We start from the raw sequence: 21,437 nt of genomic DNA on the forward strand, positions 1-21,437 counted from the left end.
ACGTTTTACCGATAAAAACATTCGATAAATATATAACACCTTAGTGAATTCAAAATTAGATTTTACCCATGAGGTAAATTATCTAACATTTGATAAAGTGTTTGATAAAGCTTAGTGAATTGAGGCCTAGAGGTTCACTTTAGGCATAACACACTTGTGTTGTCTGCGATTTTTCCTGGAGAGCAGATGTGTCTCTTATATAGCCTATGGTGGAGACGCACCTGCCCCGGCTCCAACCAGACCACAAATGGACTATCTGAGAGCATACTACACTGTACGCTCCCACTGGCTGCTGGAGTCTGTCTCAAATGGGAACCTTGTCTTAAGGTGGCCATACACTCGTTAGATTAGCAGCAGATAGATCATCAGATTTCAGTTTGAAATCTATTGAAAATCGATCTGATGGCATTTTTTTGCCATCAGATTTCCAGTAGGGCCAATGCAAAATGATAAGCCATCTCAACAGATCGACCTAGATTTTCCAACCTGCCAGATCGATTGAAATTGATCGAAATCGGCCGCAAACCGATCGATTGGTCAGTCGATTTGCAATTGACCGATTTCGATCGATCGGCCAAAAAATCGGCTGAGTGTATGGGTCTCTTTAGTGTAGTGTGCTTGAAGAACAACTTCTGTATGTGCTTCAGATAGTTAAGCACTAGATTATACCCATGCGTGCAATGGGTGTCACCAAGGACTAGGATTTCAGAATGCTTGGAAAGGGGTATTTTGCAATTAAGCATAGTTATATTTCATCACCGTAGTGAAACGTGTTTGAATGTTAAAATGTCTTTTTTTATGTTACAATAATTCTATTATATGCTAGACTTTAAAGAACAGACACTTTTGGTTTCCTTCCAGCAATTATTTGATATAGCTTTAAGGAAATGTGGTTGGGCAAGACCATTTATTTCACAAAAATTCTCATGATCTTTAAAGTCACACTGTGTATGATGTATGCTGTTGTGTCCACAAAGGCTCTGCTGATGTACAGGCTGTGCCCTCAGGCTATTGTGAGCTAATGGATTGCCCGTAATATTGCTGAACATGATGGTAAAGAATAGTTGTAAAGCAGGTAGACACTCCCACTAAAAAGTTTACTGTGCGGCGGAGTCTCTGAATCTAACTAGTGAAGACTAATGGGAGTTTAATATACTGTCATTGTCAGCAATGACCCCACCTGACTTTATCTGTATACTTGAATTCACCTGAATGATCGTTTTCTGAAGAAAAATACTGGCTACCTTGGACTGTGACAGTTGACCTCTGCTGTGTTCAGCTAACAAGTCCTATGAGCGATATTTGCACAGTAAATTTTCTCCTCAGCCCTGTCCTGGTCTGTCACTGTTTGCTTTTCCCGTGCTCTCGGTTGGGCTGATATCAGTACATGTAGTTACCTCAGGACTGCTTGCCAGCACCACCACAAGAAGCAGGATACTGCAGCGTTTTCTGGAACTTCTACCAGTAAGCAAATATCCACCCCCAATGTACACATTAACTTGCCATATGTTACGTTGATCTGAATCGAAAAAAAAATTGTTTTGCTCTTTGCAGTAACCAACTACAGTTAATAACATTACTTGTTTCCTTCACAGGGGAAAAAAAACAGTACGCCTGCCGCAGACCTTAAACCTTATTACCGGAGGACAATGGGGACCACTGTATTCTGCTCAAGTTACTTGGAAACACTGCGACTGAACTAGAGAAAGTGGATGGAAATTATCTTTCATTACTTCTGGATCACAGCTAAATTGAGAAGATGAAGCAGCCAAATTTCCATATGTTCAGCTAGTACGAAGTTAATTTTGCTTGGAGCTATCCTAGGGGATACTCCATGCCTGAGGTGTGCCAGCAGGACTGGAAGTAGCTGCTTTCTGCTGTGTGCATCATGAAGAACAGCTCGGGCACCACGTTAGACCTCAGCTTCTTAACTGAAGAGGAGTATGAGAAGCTCATGAAAGTCCTTCAGAGAGATGCAGACCTACAGAAGAAAGAAAGTGATCGCATCAGGTAAGATGTAACGAACAGGCAACATATGTGCCTGTTTGGTATGCTGCGCAAACCACGTCACCAGTTATTTTTACCATTATGTGATGTGCCCATTTCTCTTGTGGGAGTTCGCACTGACATTTTTGCAGTTTGCAATGAATCTGATAGCCCATTAGTGGATTACAGTTAAAGTGACCCTGTCACTTTTTCACAAATAACAAAATGAACTCAGATGTGAGGAACACGAGTTTAGATTAGCATGGCTGTATTCCTCATGTCAAAGCACAGAGTGACTGTTAACTGAACCTGATGTGATCGCATTATGGAGGCTGCCATATTTATTTTCTTTTAAACCATACCAGTTGCCTGGCAGCCCTGCTGGTTTATTTGGCTGTAGTAGTTTCTGAATAACACCAGAAACAAGCACAGAGCTAATCTTGTCAGATCTGACAATGTCAGAAACACCTGATCTGCTGCATGCTTGTTCAGGGTCTATGGCTGAAAGTATTATGCTGGGCATACTCGGCTCGTTTTATATTATCAATCGAGCCGCTGATGGCTCGATTGATAATATTCAACCTGTCCGATACCCCGCCGGATCGATTCTACGCTCGATACCGGCGGGGAGAACAATGGGAGCAAACGAAACGCTGTTTAGCAGCCCCCGCGGGGACGAGCAGGAATCATTCCGCGTGGACGAGCGGTGACGCACCGGCATAGAGCCGCTGGCTCGATACCGGCGCATTTTTGAGCTGTGTATGCCCAGCATTAGAGGCAGAGGATCAGCCGGTTAGCCAGGAAACTGGTATTGCTTATTAAGGAAATAAACATGACAGCTTTCATAGGTCTCTCACCTTGGGTTCACTTTAAGATATGGGGATGGGACACACTAATAAACTGTGTTGGAGACAGAGCAAGAGAAAGCTCTCTGCATTTAAGGGACAACTGTAATGATGGATATGGAGGCTGCCATATTGATTTCCTTTTGAACAATCCCAGTTGCCTGGCAGCCCTGCTGGTCTGTTTGGCTGCATTTTTGTCTGAGTAACTCCAGAAACAAGCATGCAGCTAATGTGGTCAGATTTGACAAATGCCAGATACACCTAATCTGTTGCATGCTTGTTCAGGGTCTATAGCTAAAAGTATTAGATGCAGAGGATCAGGAGGATAGCCAGGCAACTAGTATTGCTTAAAGGGAATCAGAGATGTACCTGAGCCTGGAAAATGAAAAAGATGTTATACATACCTGGGGCTTCCTCCAGCCCCATACGCTCTGATTGATCCCGCGCCGCCATCCTCCGCTACCTGCATGTACGAGAACCGGGTCCCGTCACTGACATCATCGGAGCCAGCTACGCAGGAGAAGTGCACCCTCTACGTATCTCTCCAGCGGGTGCTGCAGAGATATGCAAAGAGCTCACTTCCCTTACGCTTAGACTGGCTCCGACTGACGGTAGAGCGGGGAGCCGGTTCTCATAGCTGAGGGCAGAGGAGGATGGCGGTGTGGGTTCAGTCAGAGCATATGGGGCTGGAGGAAGCCCCAGGTATGAATAAAATCTTTATTATTTTCATCTCTGGTTCACTTTAAAATTAAATAAATATGGCATCCTCCATATACCTCTCACTACAGTTATCCTTTAAGCTCAGTTATCACTTTTGTTTACCTTACTCATATTTTCTTTGGTAAGGTAGAGGAAAATGGTTACAGTTATAGATTTTCTTGCTGCAGTGGAATTGCTGACCCATCAAAGTGCCCCTTGATTGTGGCAGGGTTAAAGGACAACTAAAGTGAGGAATATGGAGGCTGACATATTAGTTTCCATTTAAACAATGCACATTGCCTGGTGGCCCTGCTGATCCTGTGCCTCAAATATCTTTAGCTAAAGACCCTGAAAAAGCATGCAGATCAGATGTTTGAATTAAGTTTGACTGCATTTGTTGCATGCTTGTTACAGGTGTGTGTGTGATGCATGAAAGATCAGCAGGATGCCAGGCAACTTGTATTGTTAAAGAGGAAATAAATATGGCTGCCTCCATGTCCCTCTCATTTCAGGCCTGCTTTAAGTTGCTGGATTAGAGGCCTCACCACTAAGCATACTGTGTTGTGTGGCAGTGCAAGCCAGGCACTTTATGCATGTATCAGCTGAACTGTTAGTGACAATGGTCTGGCAGTATCCAGTCTGTGCAGATCTATCATAGGTCTATACGTACATGCATTCAATTTTGTTTGGCCAATTTTACTACTTCCATATAGTATGGGGGCCAACAGATTTTGAATACATTGAACAGATTGTATAGGTAAGCTCTCATACTACATGTAAGTGGTGAGATTGGCTAATCAGTATTGCATGTGATGGCTGACACTTGACAAAATCATAAGTTTTCCTGCATGCAAGTGTTGATAAGTTCTCAATACATCGGCTGGTGTAACAATGTCACTGCATTGTACCATTCCTCTGAATGAGAGATCTAATACCCGTGCAGGAACATACCTACATCTATAGTGTACCTCTAGTCACAAACACAAGGGCTCATGCATTTGTCAGTGTGACCAGGCCAAAATAAAATTGCTTGTTATGAAATGTAATTGTATTAATTAGATCCTGCAATTATTCTTACAAATTCTTAGGCTATGTTCCAACTTGAGCGGAGAACAGACATTTTTTGTCTGTTCTCCGCTCATTGACTAAACTGCTCCTATTTTATAAATTGGAGCCGTTAAAAATTGTCACTCTGCAACGTTGCTATAAGCGCACCGCACTTCTGTGCAGTCTGCAATAATCCCGGGCAGGTGGATGCATTGCCCCATATGGCTTATGGCTGCAGCCGGACCAGCGGAAGCAGACTTTACACTATCCGCTCCTGATGGTGCAGCAAAAGTGAGGACCGAGCCTTACGCTGGGAATACACGATTCGTTTTTTCGGAGCGATTTTCCGTCCGATTGATTTTCAATTTGTTTTTTCCGATCGATTTCCTGCTTGCTTCTCTTATCTTTTCTTATCTATTTCAATTCACTTTTATGAAAAATCGATCAGAAAAATTTTCGAAAATAAGATCGGACATGTTGGAAATTATCTAGCGAACCATCTATCTGCCAAAAACAGTATGGTGTATTCCCAGCATAACAGTCTCTAATTCAAAGTAATTCTTCTATAGCCTTTGAATGAGCAGGTCAGCAGAATGGATTATCTTATCTGCCTGTGTGTAATTGTGTGTGTAATGCTGGGTTTACACCATACAATTTTCTGTTAGATTCTTCTGTTATGCTGAGCATACATGGATGGATTGTTCTTATCAATCGAGCCGCTGGTGGCGCGATTGATAATTTCCAACAGGTCCGATACCCCGCCGGATCGATTCTGCGCTCGATCCGAGCGCCCGCGGGGACGCGGCAGGAGTCGATCCGGCGGCTAATCCAGCCGCCGGGTCGACTCGTGTATTCCCAGCATTAGATTTTCTGTTAGAATGCATAATTAGATTATTTTCTGTAGAGAATGGTCATTATCTCTGGTGCATTGTCTTCTGTTTATTTCCTGCTGAGTAGAACAATGCCTAATTGCTCGGAAGATAGATCGGAAGATAGATTAAGTTCAACATGTTGGAAATTTATCTATCTGGCAGTTAAATCTAATGCTGGATACACACCATGCGTTTCCGCGTTCGATGCGTCCGTCGATACGTATCGATTCGATTATTTCTGACATGTCCGATTCAAGCTTCGATGGAAGGTTAGGTCGATTTGCCATACTTTACATGGCAATCGACCTAAAAATCATCGAAATGCGTTCGGAAATGCTCGGAAATAATCGAATCAACGCATATCGACGGACGCATTCGACGCGGAAACGCATGGTGTGTATCCAGCATTATGCTAGGCATACACGGGTCGATGCGCCCTTGTCAATCGAGCCGCTGATGGCTCGATTGATAATTTCCGACAGGTCCGATGACCCACCGGATAGATTCCCCGCTCGATCCCTGCGGGCGGACAATAGCGGGGAATCGAGCTAGATGAGGAAGCGCCCGCGGGGACGAGTGGGAATCGATCCGGACGGTGGCGGTGACATGGCAGGAGTCCATCCAGCGGCTAGTCGAGCCGCCGGATCGACTCGTGTATTCCCAGCATAACAGAAAATTGTATGGTGTAAACCCAGCATAAGCTGTGCTTGCTTATGCCTCCCTGCCTCAATCCATCCAATATATGGTAGAAGGAGAGGTTATATACAGTGGGTTGCAAAAGTATTCGGCCCCCTTGCCGGTTTCCACATTTTGTCATATTACTGCAACAAACATGAATCATTTTTATTTGAATTCCACATGAAAGACCAACACAAAGTGGTGTACACGTGAGAAGTAGAACGAAACTCATACATGATTCCAAACATGTTTTACAAATAAATAACTGCAAAGTGGTTTGTGCATAATTATTCGGCCCCCTTTGATGTGAGTGCAGTCCGTTGCCTATAGACATTGCCTGATGAGTGCTAATGACTAAATAGAGTGCACCTGTGTGTAATCTAATGTCAGTACAAATACAGCTGCTCTGTGAGGGCCTCAGAGGTTGTCTAAGAGAATATTGTTAGCAACAACACCGTGAAGTCCAAAGAACACACAAGACAGGTCAGGGATCAAGTTATTGAGAAACTTAAAGCAGGCTTAGGCTACAAAAAGATTTCCAAAGCCTTGAACATCCCACGGAGCACTGTTCAAGCGATCATTCAGAAATGGAAGGAGTATGGCACAATTGTAAACCTACCAAGACAAGGCCACCCACCTAAACTCACAAGCTGAACAAGGAGAGCGCTGATCAGAAATGCAGTTAAGAGGCCCATGGTGAGTCTGGACGAGCTGCAGAGATCTACAGCTCAGGTGGGAGACTCTGTCCATAGGACAACTATTAGTCATGCTCTGTACAAAGTTGGCCTTTATGGAAGAGTGGCAAGAAGAAAGGCATTGTTAACAGAAAGCATAAGAAGTCCCGTTTGCAGTTTGCCACAAGCCATGTGGGGGACACAGCAACCATGTGGAAGAAGGTGCTCTGGTCAGATGAGACCATAATGGAACTTTTTGGCCAAAATGCAAAACGCTATGTTTGGCGGAAAACTAACACTGCACATCACTCTAAACACACCATCCCCACTGTCAAATATGGTGGTGGCAGCATCATGCTCGGGGGGTGCATCTCTTCAGCAGGGACAGGGAAGCTGGTCAGAGTTGATGGGAAGATGGATGGAACGAAGTACAGGGCAAACTTGGAAGAAAACCTCTTGGAGACTGCAAAAGACTTGAGACTGGGGTGGAGGTTCACCTTCCAGCAGGACAATGACCCTAAACATAAAGCCAGGGCAACAATGGAATGGTTTAAAACAAAAACATATCTGTGTTACAATGGCCCAGTCAAGGTCCAGATCTAAATCCAATCGAGAATCTGTGGCAAGATCTGAAAACTGCTGTTCCCAAACGCTGTCCATCTAATCTGACTGAGCTGGAGCTGTTTTGCAAAGAAGAATGGGCAAGGATTTCAGTCTCTAGATGTGCAAAGCTGGTAGAGACATACCCTAAATGACTGGCAGCTGTAATTGCAGCAAAAGGTGGTTCTACAAAGTATTGACTCAGGGGGCCGAATAATTACGCACACCCCACTTTGCAGTTATTTATTTGTAAAAAATGTTTGGAATGATGTATGATTTTCGATCGACTTCTCACATGTACACCACTTTGTATTGGTCTTTCACGTGGAATTCCAATAAAATTGATGCATGTTTGTGGCAGTAATGTGACAAAATGTGGAAAACTTCAAGGGGGACGAATACTTTTGTTTTGCAACCCACTGTGTGTGTGTGTGTATATATATATATATATATATATATATATATATATGTGTATATATGTGTGTGTGTATTTCTGGCTAATTAACAAATATGTATAACCAGGGCTTTGGGTACCCGTAAAGTCGGTGGTTTCATAAACTGAGGAATCTGAGTCGGATTTTCTGTACAAAATCCACAGCCCTGGTAAGTATTAGACTAAGGAGTCGGAGTTGAGGAGTCTGAGTCGGAGCCATTTTGGGTACCTGGGGTCGGAGTTGGAGTCGGAAGATTTTTGTACCGACTCCACAGCCCAGTGTATAACTGAGCTTGTGTAGGGTTGAAGGACTATACTAGATATGAAATTGGAAAGTGTCTATTTGCTTTTGGATTTGGAGAAAGCGCTACAAAATTATTGTTCTTGCATTTAGGGTAAAATAAAGTCCAATGTTGGAGTGCCAATATGGATGATAGGAATGAAATATGTTCATTTTGAAGTTGAGCATGTCTTGGAAACTAATATCTGAAATTACTGATTAGAAGACTTTGCAGTGAAATGACATATGGACAGGGCCTTCTTCTGTTCCTGTTGTGTAATGAAACTTGCCCAGTGCTAGAGCAAGTACTGCATTTTTCAAAAACGCACATATCGTGATTTTAGCTCAAATATGTAATTTTTCTTAAAAGATAATGTTGTTTTATTAGGCGACTTCAGGGCTCAGTCAAAGATGAAAAAAAGAAGAAATTTCTGACTGGAGAATGGTTTCACGATGTGAAGTCTCGACGATTTCAAGAGGATCTACAGGGCTCCGATCTTCTTAGAGCATCCATTCGGAAAAAGAGACCTCAAAGTAAGTTCCTTTTAGTTACAATGTGTAGTGTACTGATAATGCTGTCTCTTTCAGGCACACATTCATTACACATAAATGCATAGTTATATAAATGTTGTTGTTTAAAAAATAAGTGAATAATAAAATACATATACTAAATCAAGCAAAACTGATCACTGATCACACACAAATAACATTTAGATTGCACTTTTCTCCTGGTGGATTCAAAGCGCTAGAGCTGCAACCACTGGGGAGCACTCAGTAGGCTGTAGTAGTTTTAGGGAGACTAGCCCAAGTATTCCTTGTTGAATAGGTGCTGGCTTACTGAACAGGAAGAACTTCTGGTGCACTACTGTTATATAGACACTTGCTATCACATGCCTGCCACTGCCACAGTATATAAATGATGTACAGGAATGCTGTGGCTGCTGCTATCCTCCACTACATCAATCACGTAACTAAAATTTATTGATTTACATGTAAGTACAAAAAAGGCACAAGGAAAAATAGGCGGCAGGTAATACTGACTGTAGTAGAAAATTAGAATTATACTGATATTCTACTATCCCTGAAAGTAGAGTATTTATAATTATACCGATATTCCACTAATTCTCTATCCTAAAGACTGGTACACATCCAATTTTGATTGGCCAATTTTACCACCTCCATATAGTAAGAGATATTTCCTACAAAATCTGTTCATGGCATTCTGAGGCCTGGAATCCACTACAAAACGCTATCGCTAATAGCAATCGCTAGCGTTTTGTATGAGCGTTTTGCAAGCAATTTCATGAGCGTTTTCAGTAGCGATTTTAAAAAGTGTATTCAATTTGCCAGTGGTTGTGTAGCGATTAGCGTTTTTAATTCTAATTGGTCCTTTCAATTCATTTTAATTTTGTTACAGTGTGCAGTAACTTCAAAACGCTAGCAAAATCGCTCTGTGCAGGTTTTGATGAGCGATTATATACTTTACATTGCAGAAACGCTAACGCTAAACGCGAAAAATGCTGCATGTCCTGGGTTTTGCAATTTGGTAATCGCAATTGCTCCAGTGGAATTTAGCCCATCCATTAACATCAGCTGAGCGTTTAGGGAAATCGCTAGCGGTTTGAATTGCTCTAGTGGGTTTAAGCCCTAAATCTGTTGCCCTCATTCTACTTGGAAGTGGTAAAATTGTCCAGTGATAGGCCAATCAAATTCGGATACTTGTATCAGACTTTATCCTCGTGTTAACTCTACCCTATCTAAAGTTGGCCACTAACGGTCCAATTTCTAGCGAAAAATCGTTTGAGCGATCAGAAATTCTGATCGGAAGTGAAATATTGTAATACATTGTTCACTACACCATCAACGAACCAATCTTTGCTTCCTATCTATCACAACCAACAAGAAAATCCAAATTTTGGTTCGACGTAAATTCATTCGGACGACATTTTTTTCACTCGTTCATAATCAATTGTGTCCACCAATGGAGATTATTTACAACCAATCTGATCAGAATTTCTGATCGCTCAAACGATTTTTCGCTAGAAATTGGACCGTTAGTGGCCACCTTAAACCTAACACTAACCATCCCCCACTTACTTCTTACACTATATCCACTAATTAACTGGCCAAGCCAGGCCGGTAATTAAAAAGCACGGAGCTTAGCTACTATGTAGCCAAACTCTGGTGCACTACTGCTCCCCGGGAGCAGGTGTAGGCTATATAGCTGCTTGCAAAAGCATGCACGCCGCCGTTCCTGCAAAGTTCCACCACATATTAGCAGATCTCGACCACCGCTACAGCTTAACGCACCGAACCAGCTATGTTAGTACTAAGGCCAGCACTCTGCTGCAGTGAAGACAAACTCTGGTGAACTACTGCTATATAGCCACTTGCAATTACCGGTACATGCAGAATTCCAGTACCTACTAGTGGAACTCTCCCGCCACCCACTATTTTTCTGATACACTATATAAGCTATGTATAGGAAAGCTGTGACTGCTGCTATCCTCCACTGCCTCTCCTTCCCCTGTGCCCTTCAAACTCCCTCACCACTTGCTTATGATCTGAATACCATATCTGTGATCTGCTTATGAGACCTGACAAATAGCTAACCAGTCAGAGATCAGGAAGTAGGGTACAAACAGTGGTAACCCATAGCAACAGTTTGACTACAGCTATGAGTTCAAATTAAAAACACTGTATGATATGCTCTTCTCACAGGTGCGTGATCTAATTTCCTAACTACTTAATGCATTTTTCCTCTATCTTTATACCCTGCTCTTTGTACAAGTAATGTGCACCATGTGCTAGTAGTAGTATAAAAAGACCAGCAACTGTAACCATTCTGATGGGAGAAGGTTTCCTCTGCTTGTTTCTGTGCTGAAGATCAAAATCCTCTGTGCCAATGTTTATTTTGTTCCACCAGTTCAATATGGAAATGTTTGTTTAAATATTTATCGCTATTACGACAGCTGATATTGCTTTTATAGTTTTGTGAAATGATTTTAAAATGAAATTAAACCACCCCAGGGTTACAGATGCTGCTGCAGGCTGGTATTGTATAAGTTATTGCCCACGAAGCAATTCTGTCATTTATCTTGCTATCAGGACCACATTATTATCTTTCTGCAGTAACTTGTGCTCTTTGGCTTGCATTGCGGTCTTCAGAATCAGTATGTGTATCATTCATATTGTGATTGAGTGTAGCTAAGTGATAAAGAGATTTGTGCATTTTTTAATCTTATATATTATTATATGTAGTTCTAGAGCCCAGCAATTAGAGTCAAATAGATGCTCGTTATTCCAACCTACATGCATCTTGGATGCAGCTTGGAATACGACCATTCAAACTAGTTAGGAAGTGCAATTCACCTGAAAGCTGGATTTTTTTTGCCTCTCTTGGTTTATCTCAACCTGTGATGGATTTTACCAAAAACACTGTGGGCCAAATGCAATTTACTTTTTCTCCTGAGTTTTCTCCTAGGAGACAATTTTTCATCTTCTCTTTAAAATAACTTTTCAGCACTTTGCAATAAAAAAGGACCAAATGTTAGGTGAAAAGGTACTGTTAAAATTATTTTGAGCATTGTCTTGCTCCCTGGTGGATTAAAAGGCATTTGATTGATAAGGTATCAAAATATCACTTAGGAGAAAAGTCAGGAGAAAAAGTGAATTGCATATGGGCTTGTGTGTAGAATTGTGTCTCTCTCACTTGTCAAAGCCTATGTGATGGCAATGAAAGTGAAGCAGTGAAAGCCCATGTGATGGCAGTGAAAGCCCATGTGATATATTGGTAGGTGAACAGAGGTGCCAGAAGGATAAAAGTACATAAAATTTTTTAAAAATTGCTGGGAGGAAGTGGTGGACTCGCCTCCGTTAAAGCAGACACCAAGGACTGTAAATATATAGATATACACATTTATTGAAAATACCCCAAAGATGCAACGCGTTTCGCGGGCACAGCCCACTTCTTCAGGCAATAAGCAGGGGATAAACAACAGCAATTCAGTTATAGCAAGCAGAGCGCCTCTTGCTATAACTGAATTGCTGTTGTTTATCCCCTGCTTATTGCCGGAAGAAGTGGGCTGTGTCCGCAAAATGCGTTGCATCTTTGGGGTATTTTCAATAAATGTGTACATCTATATATTTACAGTCCTTGGTGTCTGCTTTAACGGAGGCGAGTCCACCACTTCTTCCCAGCAATTTTTTAAAAATTTTATGTACTTTTATCCTTCTGGCGCCTCTGTTCACCTACCAATATATTTGAGTCCACCCCAGGTGGAGGGGTGATCTACCCCTTTTCTTCCTATCTACAGAGAGCGACTTCTTAATCCTGAGTGAGGACAGGTCTAATCTCCTCACCTGCCTAATGAGTGGTTACTTAGGTGGTAACACGTGTTTGTGAGTATTACCATCTCACTGTTTCATTTATCCAATCAGTTTTGACATACTACACCATATTGGGCTCTCGATCTCTCTTCAACTAAAGCCCATGTGATGGCAGTGAAAGTGAAGCAGTGACAGCACTTGTGATGGCAGTGAAAGTGAAGCACATACACTAGAATTCATGCAAGAGCTTCTGTTCAGTGGAGACAGTTTAACATTAATTTCAGTTAAGCTTATCTTTAAAGGCAAATTGGCATTTTTCACACCAAAAGTAACATTCTCAGTTTGACTCTATACATTGCAAGGATGGTTGGCAAAGATTTTTTTCTTTTAGCCCAACACAGGGGTGGGCTAAGTTTTATGCAATTGGGACGCCTTCCTCATGATGTGGTCCTCTCCAGTGAATGAGCGCATGCGGAATGATTGGTTGTCATGCAACACACTCGTATGTAATGTCAGCATGTCACATGACTTGCCATGGAGATCGCCACTGGAACGGGGTTAGTTCTTGTGTTGCATGCTGCACACAACTTTGAAAGGACAGTGGAAGGGAAAGGATTGGGGCGTTGAGGAATACAGCCTTCTAGTGACGGGCCAGCTTCATATCGGCCACGGTCCAAATTTATTTCCCATTTTATTCATACAAGAATTTTCTTTCTTTGATTTAGTTGCTGCTGTTTGGCATTGAATACAGCTGCTTAACGTATTATCAGTCAAGTATTTTCAAGTCCTTTTCCAAGTCTGTTGTTCCCAGCTGCATACCAGTTAGTTGGTATAATGTTATACAACTTGCACATGTAAAACTTTTGCCCTTACATTTATTGACAGTGAATTTCATCTGCCAGGTGTTTGCCCAAACAGGCATGCGGCCAATATCCTTCTGTGAATATGTGAAAGATGTTCAGCAGGTTACACAGTGCTGCTGTGCAAATATTACACTGGCCCATTATAAATTTTGTATGTGAAACCCATCAGAGTCTGCCTGCAAAACATTAAAGCAATTGAACTACCAGTAAACATTCACCAATGAGGCTGATATTTTGCCTTTTTTTTTCCTTTATCCACACAAACAAAATTAGGAGATAATTACAAACCTAAAAAAAGTAAGCTCCACCCTAAGCAGCAGATATTCCTTTCCACAGTTTGTCCTGTTTACAAGTGCTGCAGCTGTCCTTTCTGTCCGCAGTGACACTATCCATGGATTCTCTATTTGCTGCACAGAAAGCTAGTGACTGAATCTGTGTCCTCCAGTGGCCAGAGGAAGCAGGTGTGGTACAGAGTCTGTTAAAGAGGAACTTAACCCTCCTGGCGGTTATTTTTTTTTTTGCCAAATTGGCAAAAATCCTTTTTTTTTTTTTAATTTTTTTTTTTGTGTTTCATGTAAAGCTACCAGAGTGGTAGCTACATGAAACACCACTAGAGGGAGCATGTGTCCCTCTAGTGCGATTGTCGCCGGCATCAATAGCAAACAGGGGAACGCGTATATAACGCGCTCCCCTGTTTGGCTTCTCCTGTCGCCATGGCGACGATCGGAATGACGTCATGGACGTCAGCTGACGTCCTGACGTCAGACACCTCCGATCCAGCCCATAGCGCTGCCCGGAACTCATTGGTCCGGGCAGCGCAGGGCTCTGGCGAGGGGGGGCCCTTTTGCACCACTGCGTACGGGCGATCGAGCTGTACGCGCGGCTAGCAAAGTGCTAGCTGCGCGTACAGCATTTTAAATGGAGCAAATCGCTCCACCAGGGGCTGAGATATCTTCCTGCGCGGCATAGCCCGAGCTCAGCTCGGGCTTACCGCCAGGAAGGTTAAGCAAAAAGGAGAAACAAATCAATATATTGCAAAGTGAGAAGAAAAAAATAAGAGCGATCAGGAAATAATTGATATTCGCCATGCAATTTGTTTACATTGCTTGATCCACAATCAGCCTGCATGTAAACATCTTTAGTACTGGCAGACATGAAAAAACAGACAGCACCAACTGCCATTACCTATCGCCACACCCCCTAATAATGCGATAGGCTAAAAGTTTTTTTTTGGTTTTTTTTTACAGATATACTGTACAGAGGGAGATATTGGTTGCTTGGTAGTTGGAGACAGCTGTTATTTTCCACAATGCATCAAGGCTCACAGAGAGGAAACTGTCAGGACCTAGGTACTTACATCACACTGGGGGAGGGGTTTCACCACAATATCAGCCATGCAGACCCCCCTGATGATCTATTAGAGAAAAGTTAATGATCTCTCATGGGAACTGATTGGGCTGAAGTTCAATCCTTGGTTATGGTTCCTCTCTAACCATTTGATGAAACTGAGGCAGTTTCAGGGGTGTAGATATACAGCTATTGCCTCTGTGCGCACTCCCCGCCATTTCCTACGCGAGGTCTTGCGCTTGTTCACATCGTTGCCGGTTAGCAGGGAGATCAATGACTGGGAATGCAGTTCTCGTGCACTGATCTAAGTGTCAATGATCGCCAGCATCAATGAGATGCCTGCGTCATTGTATCTTCCGGAGTAACACATCCACACATTACTTCCCATTTAGTGTACTTATAGTACGCTAATAGAAAATAATGCGCGAGAACATCTTGCGGCCAAATAGTAAAATTACACCTTCATACATTTATTTTAATAAAAAGCTCCACAAGTACGTTTAAAATTAACTTATTCCCTCCCACACTCTCCCATAGTACCCCAAAACATTTTTTGCATTAAAAAAGACAGTTAAAAAAATACATAAATAGTTACCTTAGGGATAGAACTTTTTTAATATGTACAGTGGGTTGCAAAACTATTCGGCCCCCTTGAAGTTTTCCACATTTTGTCATATTACTGCCACAAACTTGAATCAATTTTATTGGAATTCCATGTGAAAGACCAATACAAAGTGGTGTACACGTGAGAAGTGGAACGGAAATCATACATGATTCCAAACATTGGTACTTATCCGTTAGCCGGGCGCATCCGGCAGGTGGCGCTGTTGTAGCGAATTTCGATGCGCTGTTGTATCTAATTCCATTCATAGTTACTGAACGTAGTACTGTGTGAATGGAAGCGCCGCAGGTGGCGCTAATTTCATTGTTGATACGTAACGATACAGTGTGTTAATTGTCAACGAATATACATTGTATTTGAAGTGGCCGGAATTAAAATGAAGGCGGCGGCAAGGTAACACATGAAGCCGCCGCCTTCGTCTGTTCTTCTTCTTCTCCCCCTTTGCCCTCTCGCTTGTATACAATGCTGCCAGCCTGCGGGGACATGCGTGTCCCCCCAGAGTCGTTCGTCGCGGCAGGGAAGCCTGCTTGTTTCCTTGCGACGAACGACTGTGGGGGGACACGCGTGTCCCCCCCCCCCCCCACCCAGCTGGCAGTGTTGTATAGAAGCGAGAGGGCAAAGGAGGAGAAGAACAGACGAAGGCGGCGGCTTCATGTGTTACATTGCCGCCGCCTTCATTTTAATTCCGGCCACTTCAAATACAATGTATATTCGTTGCCATTAACACACTGTATCGTTACGTTGCGTATCAACAATGTAATTAGCGTCACCTGCGGCCACCTGTTACCATAGTAACTATGAATGGAATTAGATACAACTGCGCATTGAAATTCGCTACAACAGCGCCACCTGCCGGATGCGCCCGGCTAACGGATAAGTACCCAAACATTTTTTTACAAATAAATAACTGCAAAGTGGGGTGTGCGTAATTATTCATTCAATTATAAAGCAGTATTTTCACTGTACAGGAAAGCGATTTAGGAGTTATTGCATTTTGTGATTCTATAACATTGAAATGCAATCGCTACAAAATCGCTACAAAAATGCTGCATGCACAATCAGCAAATCGCTAATCTCTGGCGATCGCTACAGTGTGAACACTACCATTGACTTGCATTAGCAGCAGCATTTTGTTGATCGCCAGTGATCAGCAAAACGCTGAAAAATCACCCAGTGTGAATTATCCCTAAGGCTTTGTTCACACCTGCGTTTTCAAGGAGTGATTGTTCTGCGATTTCACGCGGAAAAATCACTGAACACTGCAGCGATTTTGCTGCAATCACGTTTAGCGCTTCTATAGCACTGAAACGCAATCGCCTGAAAATGGTGCAGGCTACGCGTTTGCCGTTTTTGGCCTTTTCTGGGCGATTTGCGGCGATTCCCGCAAATCGCTCAAGTAAGAACAGGCCCATAAACTTTAATTACACTACGTTTGAGCGTTTTGCTGAAATCGCGGGAAAATGCTCTAGTGTGAATGGGGCCTAAGTGGTTAAAGCGCCGGTCAGCACACATTTTCTATAAATTAAAGTGCTGATTGGACCACACTACCAGGAGTTAGGGCAGAGAGCTCCCTGGAGTGGAGGAAGCTGTCAGCACACGGTGATTGCATACTGATAATAAGCAGCAGCTGGTTTAGTACTTTATTCCCCCAGGCTTTCACTGTTTTGACTTGCCAATTAGTTGCCTGAACTGTTCTCCATAGTGCCACATTACCAGTTTTAGTTTCAGTTTGCTTTGTGCAAAGCTTGGGCAGAGCCAGTGCAAACAGCACCTCTCTTCTTAGTATAGTATTAGTATATAACATTTGCAGGTCTCCACCTATGTTTACCCATATTAGATGACTTTCTCTAAACAGGAAGTGGGTAAACCCAAGTCCTGGAGTGGATTAACTGCAGAGGCCACATGTAGCAGGAAATATTAGTCTGAGTTTACACTGACAGCATGATGATATACAGAGCACTGCAGCACCTGTTAAATGCAAATGAAAAACATTATACGCCACCACAAAAGATCAGTGTTAAGGTGGCCACACACCATACAATTTTTTAAATATCTGTTCAATTTAAGAATTGCAATCAATTTTTCTGACTGATTGTAACATTTCAAAAATATGACCAATGTACCACACACGTATGTTCAAACTTTTCCCAATTATGATAAAACTGATTGGAAACTGACAAAATTGCTAGGATGTGTATATTAATAAATTGACAATCTAACACATACCATACAATCTTAAAAAAAATTGAAAAGAAATATCTGGCATTCCGGATCGATTTAAATCGAAAAAAAACGGGAAATCCGATCATATTTTTCAGTCGAATAAAAAAAAAGCTCTCGATATTTTCGGGAGATACGATCGTTTTTATCGAATTGCTGTAAAATCGGATCATTTTATTGTATGGTGTGTGGCCACCTTTATGGTGCCCATACATGGTACAATTTTTTTAAATTTTTCCCGATTAGATAATTTTGTTCGATTATTCCATTAGATCAAATATAAAGATTTTTCCAACATGTCCGATCTGCTTTTTATTGAAAAAATTGGGATAATCGATTTTTTTCTTGTTTGAAAAAAATATTATTTTAAACGTTCATTCGATCATTTTGGGCAAATAAACTGGAAAATGTAACGTTTTTATTGTACCGGGCGTATGGGCACAATCAGACAGCTACCGTGTTTCCCCTAAAGTAAGACATCCGCTGAAAATAAGCCCTAGCAGGAATTCCTAGCATGCTTGAAATATAAGACACGCACAAAAGAGCCGCAGAATTCGCCTGCGAGTGGAATGCATGCGAATCGCCGCTAATGTATTTAATAGGAAATTCGCATGCTGTTTTGGTATGCGAATTTTCATGCGAATTCGCACAAATTTTGCCGCAGCGATTTCGCAACGCAATAGTGGAAACGAGCCCTTAGGCAATTTATGTTTTTGTTGGAGCCAGCCCTCCTGATCTGTCATAAGCATCAGCAGCACTTCACCTTTTCCCAGGACACAGCTTATCTAATCATATCTCTGGGGAGCCTGACAGAGTTCTCTGCCTGCAAGAAATAGACTCTTACCCACATTATCAGCAGAATCAGTTTCTTGTAACTGAGCGCCAATATTTGCAAATCACAAGCTCTGTGTATGCTGTTTGTGTTTCAAAATGGCATACAGTATATACATTTTGTATAGGAAAACTACCAGTGTTCACCCCAAAAATAAGACCTTCTCTGAAAATAATCCCTAGTACATCTTTTGGAGCAAAAATTAATATGACAGTGTCTTATTTTCGGGGAAACACAGTAGTTCCCGTGCTTAAACTTATAAAAAACCTGTTCTTTGTTGTAATCTTATTACAAATGCAGTTATGTGATAGCTGGTAGAAAATGTATTATGGAAATCTACAATGAAAACATTCTCTTTACAGTATAGTACACACAGACCTGATCTTAGAGGCACTGTAATGACAGTTATTTCAGTTAAAGAGGACCTGAACTCTTGCACAGGACAGAAGGAAAACATAAAGAAATGCACCCTGTATGTATTCAGAGAGTTTAGCTTGTCTAAAGGTGCCCATACACTCGTCAGATTGGCAGCAGATAGATAAGAAATGCATCTGATGATCTATCTGATGCGTTTTTAGAACATTTTTTACCAGGATAGAATTCCAACAGATTTCAGTTTGAAATCTATTGAAATTCGATCTGATGGCATTTTTTTGCCATCAGATTTCCATTAAGGCCAATGCAAACTGATAAGCAATCTCATCAGATCGACCTAAATTTTCCACCCTGCCAGTTCGATGGAAGTCCATCGAAATCGGCCATCGATCGGTCGATTGGCCAACCGATTTGCAAACGATCAATCGATCGATCGGTCGGCCAGAAAATTGGCTGAGTGTATGGGCCCCTTAATCCCCCCTCATCTATGACTAATCACAAGTTGTAATTTGACCCCTCAGCTGACTGCCACAGCAGAGAGGATCATTTGCAAGCACAGGATGCTAACAATATGTCTTCTTACATGAAAGCAGGAAGTGGATACACTGCAGATTTATTGCAATATTTGTACCAGCTGTAAGAATGTTTTCTTTAAATGTTATTATGCTGTTGCTTATCTTTCAGAGCAGAGAAGAAGTTCTGAGTTCAGGTCCGCTTTAACAGGCTATTACTGATTTTTTTTTTTTTTATCATTATGGCAGGTGCACATTATGGAAGAAATGGGAGAGATGAAATATGGAACATGGCTGCATGTGCAGCTCCTGTGACCCAAAGACGTCGAAGGTTGGTATTTAGAAATGTTGATATGGGCTTTCTTTAATGAAGATATCTTCCTACCAGAAATTATCCACAGTTCATCAGAGAACACCAGTGGTCTAGAAAACCTGCTGGGAATTATAAACCTTCTCTTGGTTGGTGATGAGTATCAAACCTTTCATAGGTCATATCCTGAGGGATGCTAAAAGATTATTGGATTTCCAGCTGTATAATTGTAGTGATATGCATGTCCACGCAGTGAGAACATTACTGTAATACATTCAGGATGGCCAGCATTTTAAAAAAAAAATGGTTCTTGTTGCAAGTGTTTAGATGTAACTGTTTACAATGGATCAGAATTCTAATAAAGCACACAATTAAGTCTTTATTCAACACATACATAGTTGCTCAATAGATTCACAGCTGTGTCCTGTCCATGTTTAAGCACAATTAGTCTTATCAGAAGATGGGAATCAGAGCTGTGAGCTGGCTCCTCTGTTATGCTGGGATTAGACGATACTTTTTTTGTAAGAATCGTTCCGATAGTTGCTTTCGATGATAAAATTCCGACATGTCTGATGTTCCGCTCAATTCGTTTCCGCTCGATTTCTTATAGAAGTCAATGGAAAAAAGATAAGTGAGTGGAAGATAAGAGAATCGAGCAGAAAATCGAATGGCTAATAGATCCCGCGCGAATCGAACGCAAAAAAACTATTGTGTAATCCCAGCATTAGAGCCTCAGCTCTCTTCTGGAAAACAGTAAAACTTAACGCTTTCTCTACTCCCAGGGAGGTGAAACCAATTTAAACTTCATTCTTTTTTTTAGGTTTTCAGTAACTTGTAATGAAGAAATGTTGTTTTCCCTAAGGCTGTTATGATATGGCTAATCTTTTAATTAAATTATGAGTTTAGATCCACTTTAAGTCCAGCAACCTTCTTGATAGCTTGATATCACACAGGTGATGATTAACCCCCTTGGCGGTATGAAAAATACCGCCAGGGGGCAGCGCAGCAGTTTTTTTTTTTATTTTTATTTTTTTAAATCATGTAGCGAGCCGTGGGCTCGCTACATGATAGCCGCTGCTCAGCGGCATCCCCCCAGCCCCGCCGATCGCCTCCGGCGATAGGCGATCAGGAAATCCCGTTCAAAGAAATCCCGTTCATGGCGACGGGGCGGAATGACGTCACCGACGTCAGCGACGTCGGGACGTCATTGGGAGACCCGATCCACCCCTTGGCGCTGCCTGGCACTGATTGGCCAGGCAGCGCAGGGGTCTGGAGGGGGGGGCCGCGCACCGCACCGGATAGCGGCGATCGGGCGCGCGGCGATCGGGGTGCTGGCGCAGCTAGCAAAGTGCTAGCTGCGTCCAGCAAAAAAAAAATTATGTAAATCGGCCCAGCAGGGCCTGAGCGGCACCCTCCGGCGGCTTACCCCGTGTCACACACGGGGTTACCGCCAAGGAGGTTAAGAACCTATTCCACTTAATACAAGAGAAGTTTGAATAAATCCAGTCCAGGTCTGCTGGATCAGGTATGATGGGCAGCATGGTGGCGTAGCGCTCTCACCTTGCAGTGCTGGGTCCCTGGTTCAAATCCCAGCCAGGTCAACATCTGCAAGGAGTTTGTATGGTCTCCCCATGTCTGGGTGGGTTTCCTCTGGGCGCTCTGGTTTCCTCCCACATCCCAAAAACATACGGATAGGTTAATTGGCTCCACCCTAAATTGGCCCTAGACTGCAACACATGAACTACACAATACATACATAGACATAGGACTATGGTAGGGGAATTAGATTGTGAGCTCCTCTGAGGGACAGTTAGTGACAAGACGATATACTCTGTACAGCGCTGCGGAAGATGTTGGCGCTAAATAAATACTAAATAATAATAATCTTCTTGCATTCTCTTATACATTCCTCT

At 42.3% G+C, this 21,437-nt stretch overlaps 1 protein-coding gene across 4 annotated transcripts in view; it reads left to right on the plus strand.

Moving 5' to 3' along the window:
• LOC137529138 (synaptotagmin-like protein 2) overlaps positions 1-21,437 on the plus strand; it is a 193,201-nt gene that overhangs the window by 98,769 nt on the left and 72,995 nt on the right. For 2 of the 4 annotated variants that reach the window (XM_068251148.1, XM_068251149.1), the window contains exons 2-4: positions 1,596-2,010; positions 8,503-8,648; positions 19,464-19,545. In XM_068251148.1, the coding sequence (XP_068107249.1) occupies positions 1,889-2,010; positions 8,503-8,648; positions 19,464-19,545 (350 nt within the window). In that variant the 5' untranslated portion in view covers positions 1,596-1,888. Of the gene's footprint in view, positions 1-1,400; positions 1,465-1,595; positions 2,011-8,502; positions 8,649-10,782; positions 10,836-19,463; positions 19,546-21,437 lie in introns of those variants that run through there. The other 2 variants (XM_068251150.1, XM_068251151.1) reach the window with 2 other exon arrangements.

The sequence above is a fragment of the Hyperolius riggenbachi genome, chromosome 8, assembly GCF_040937935.1.
Source record: "Hyperolius riggenbachi isolate aHypRig1 chromosome 8, aHypRig1.pri, whole genome shotgun sequence".
Classification (NCBI taxonomy): domain Eukaryota; kingdom Metazoa; phylum Chordata; class Amphibia; order Anura; family Hyperoliidae; genus Hyperolius; species Hyperolius riggenbachi.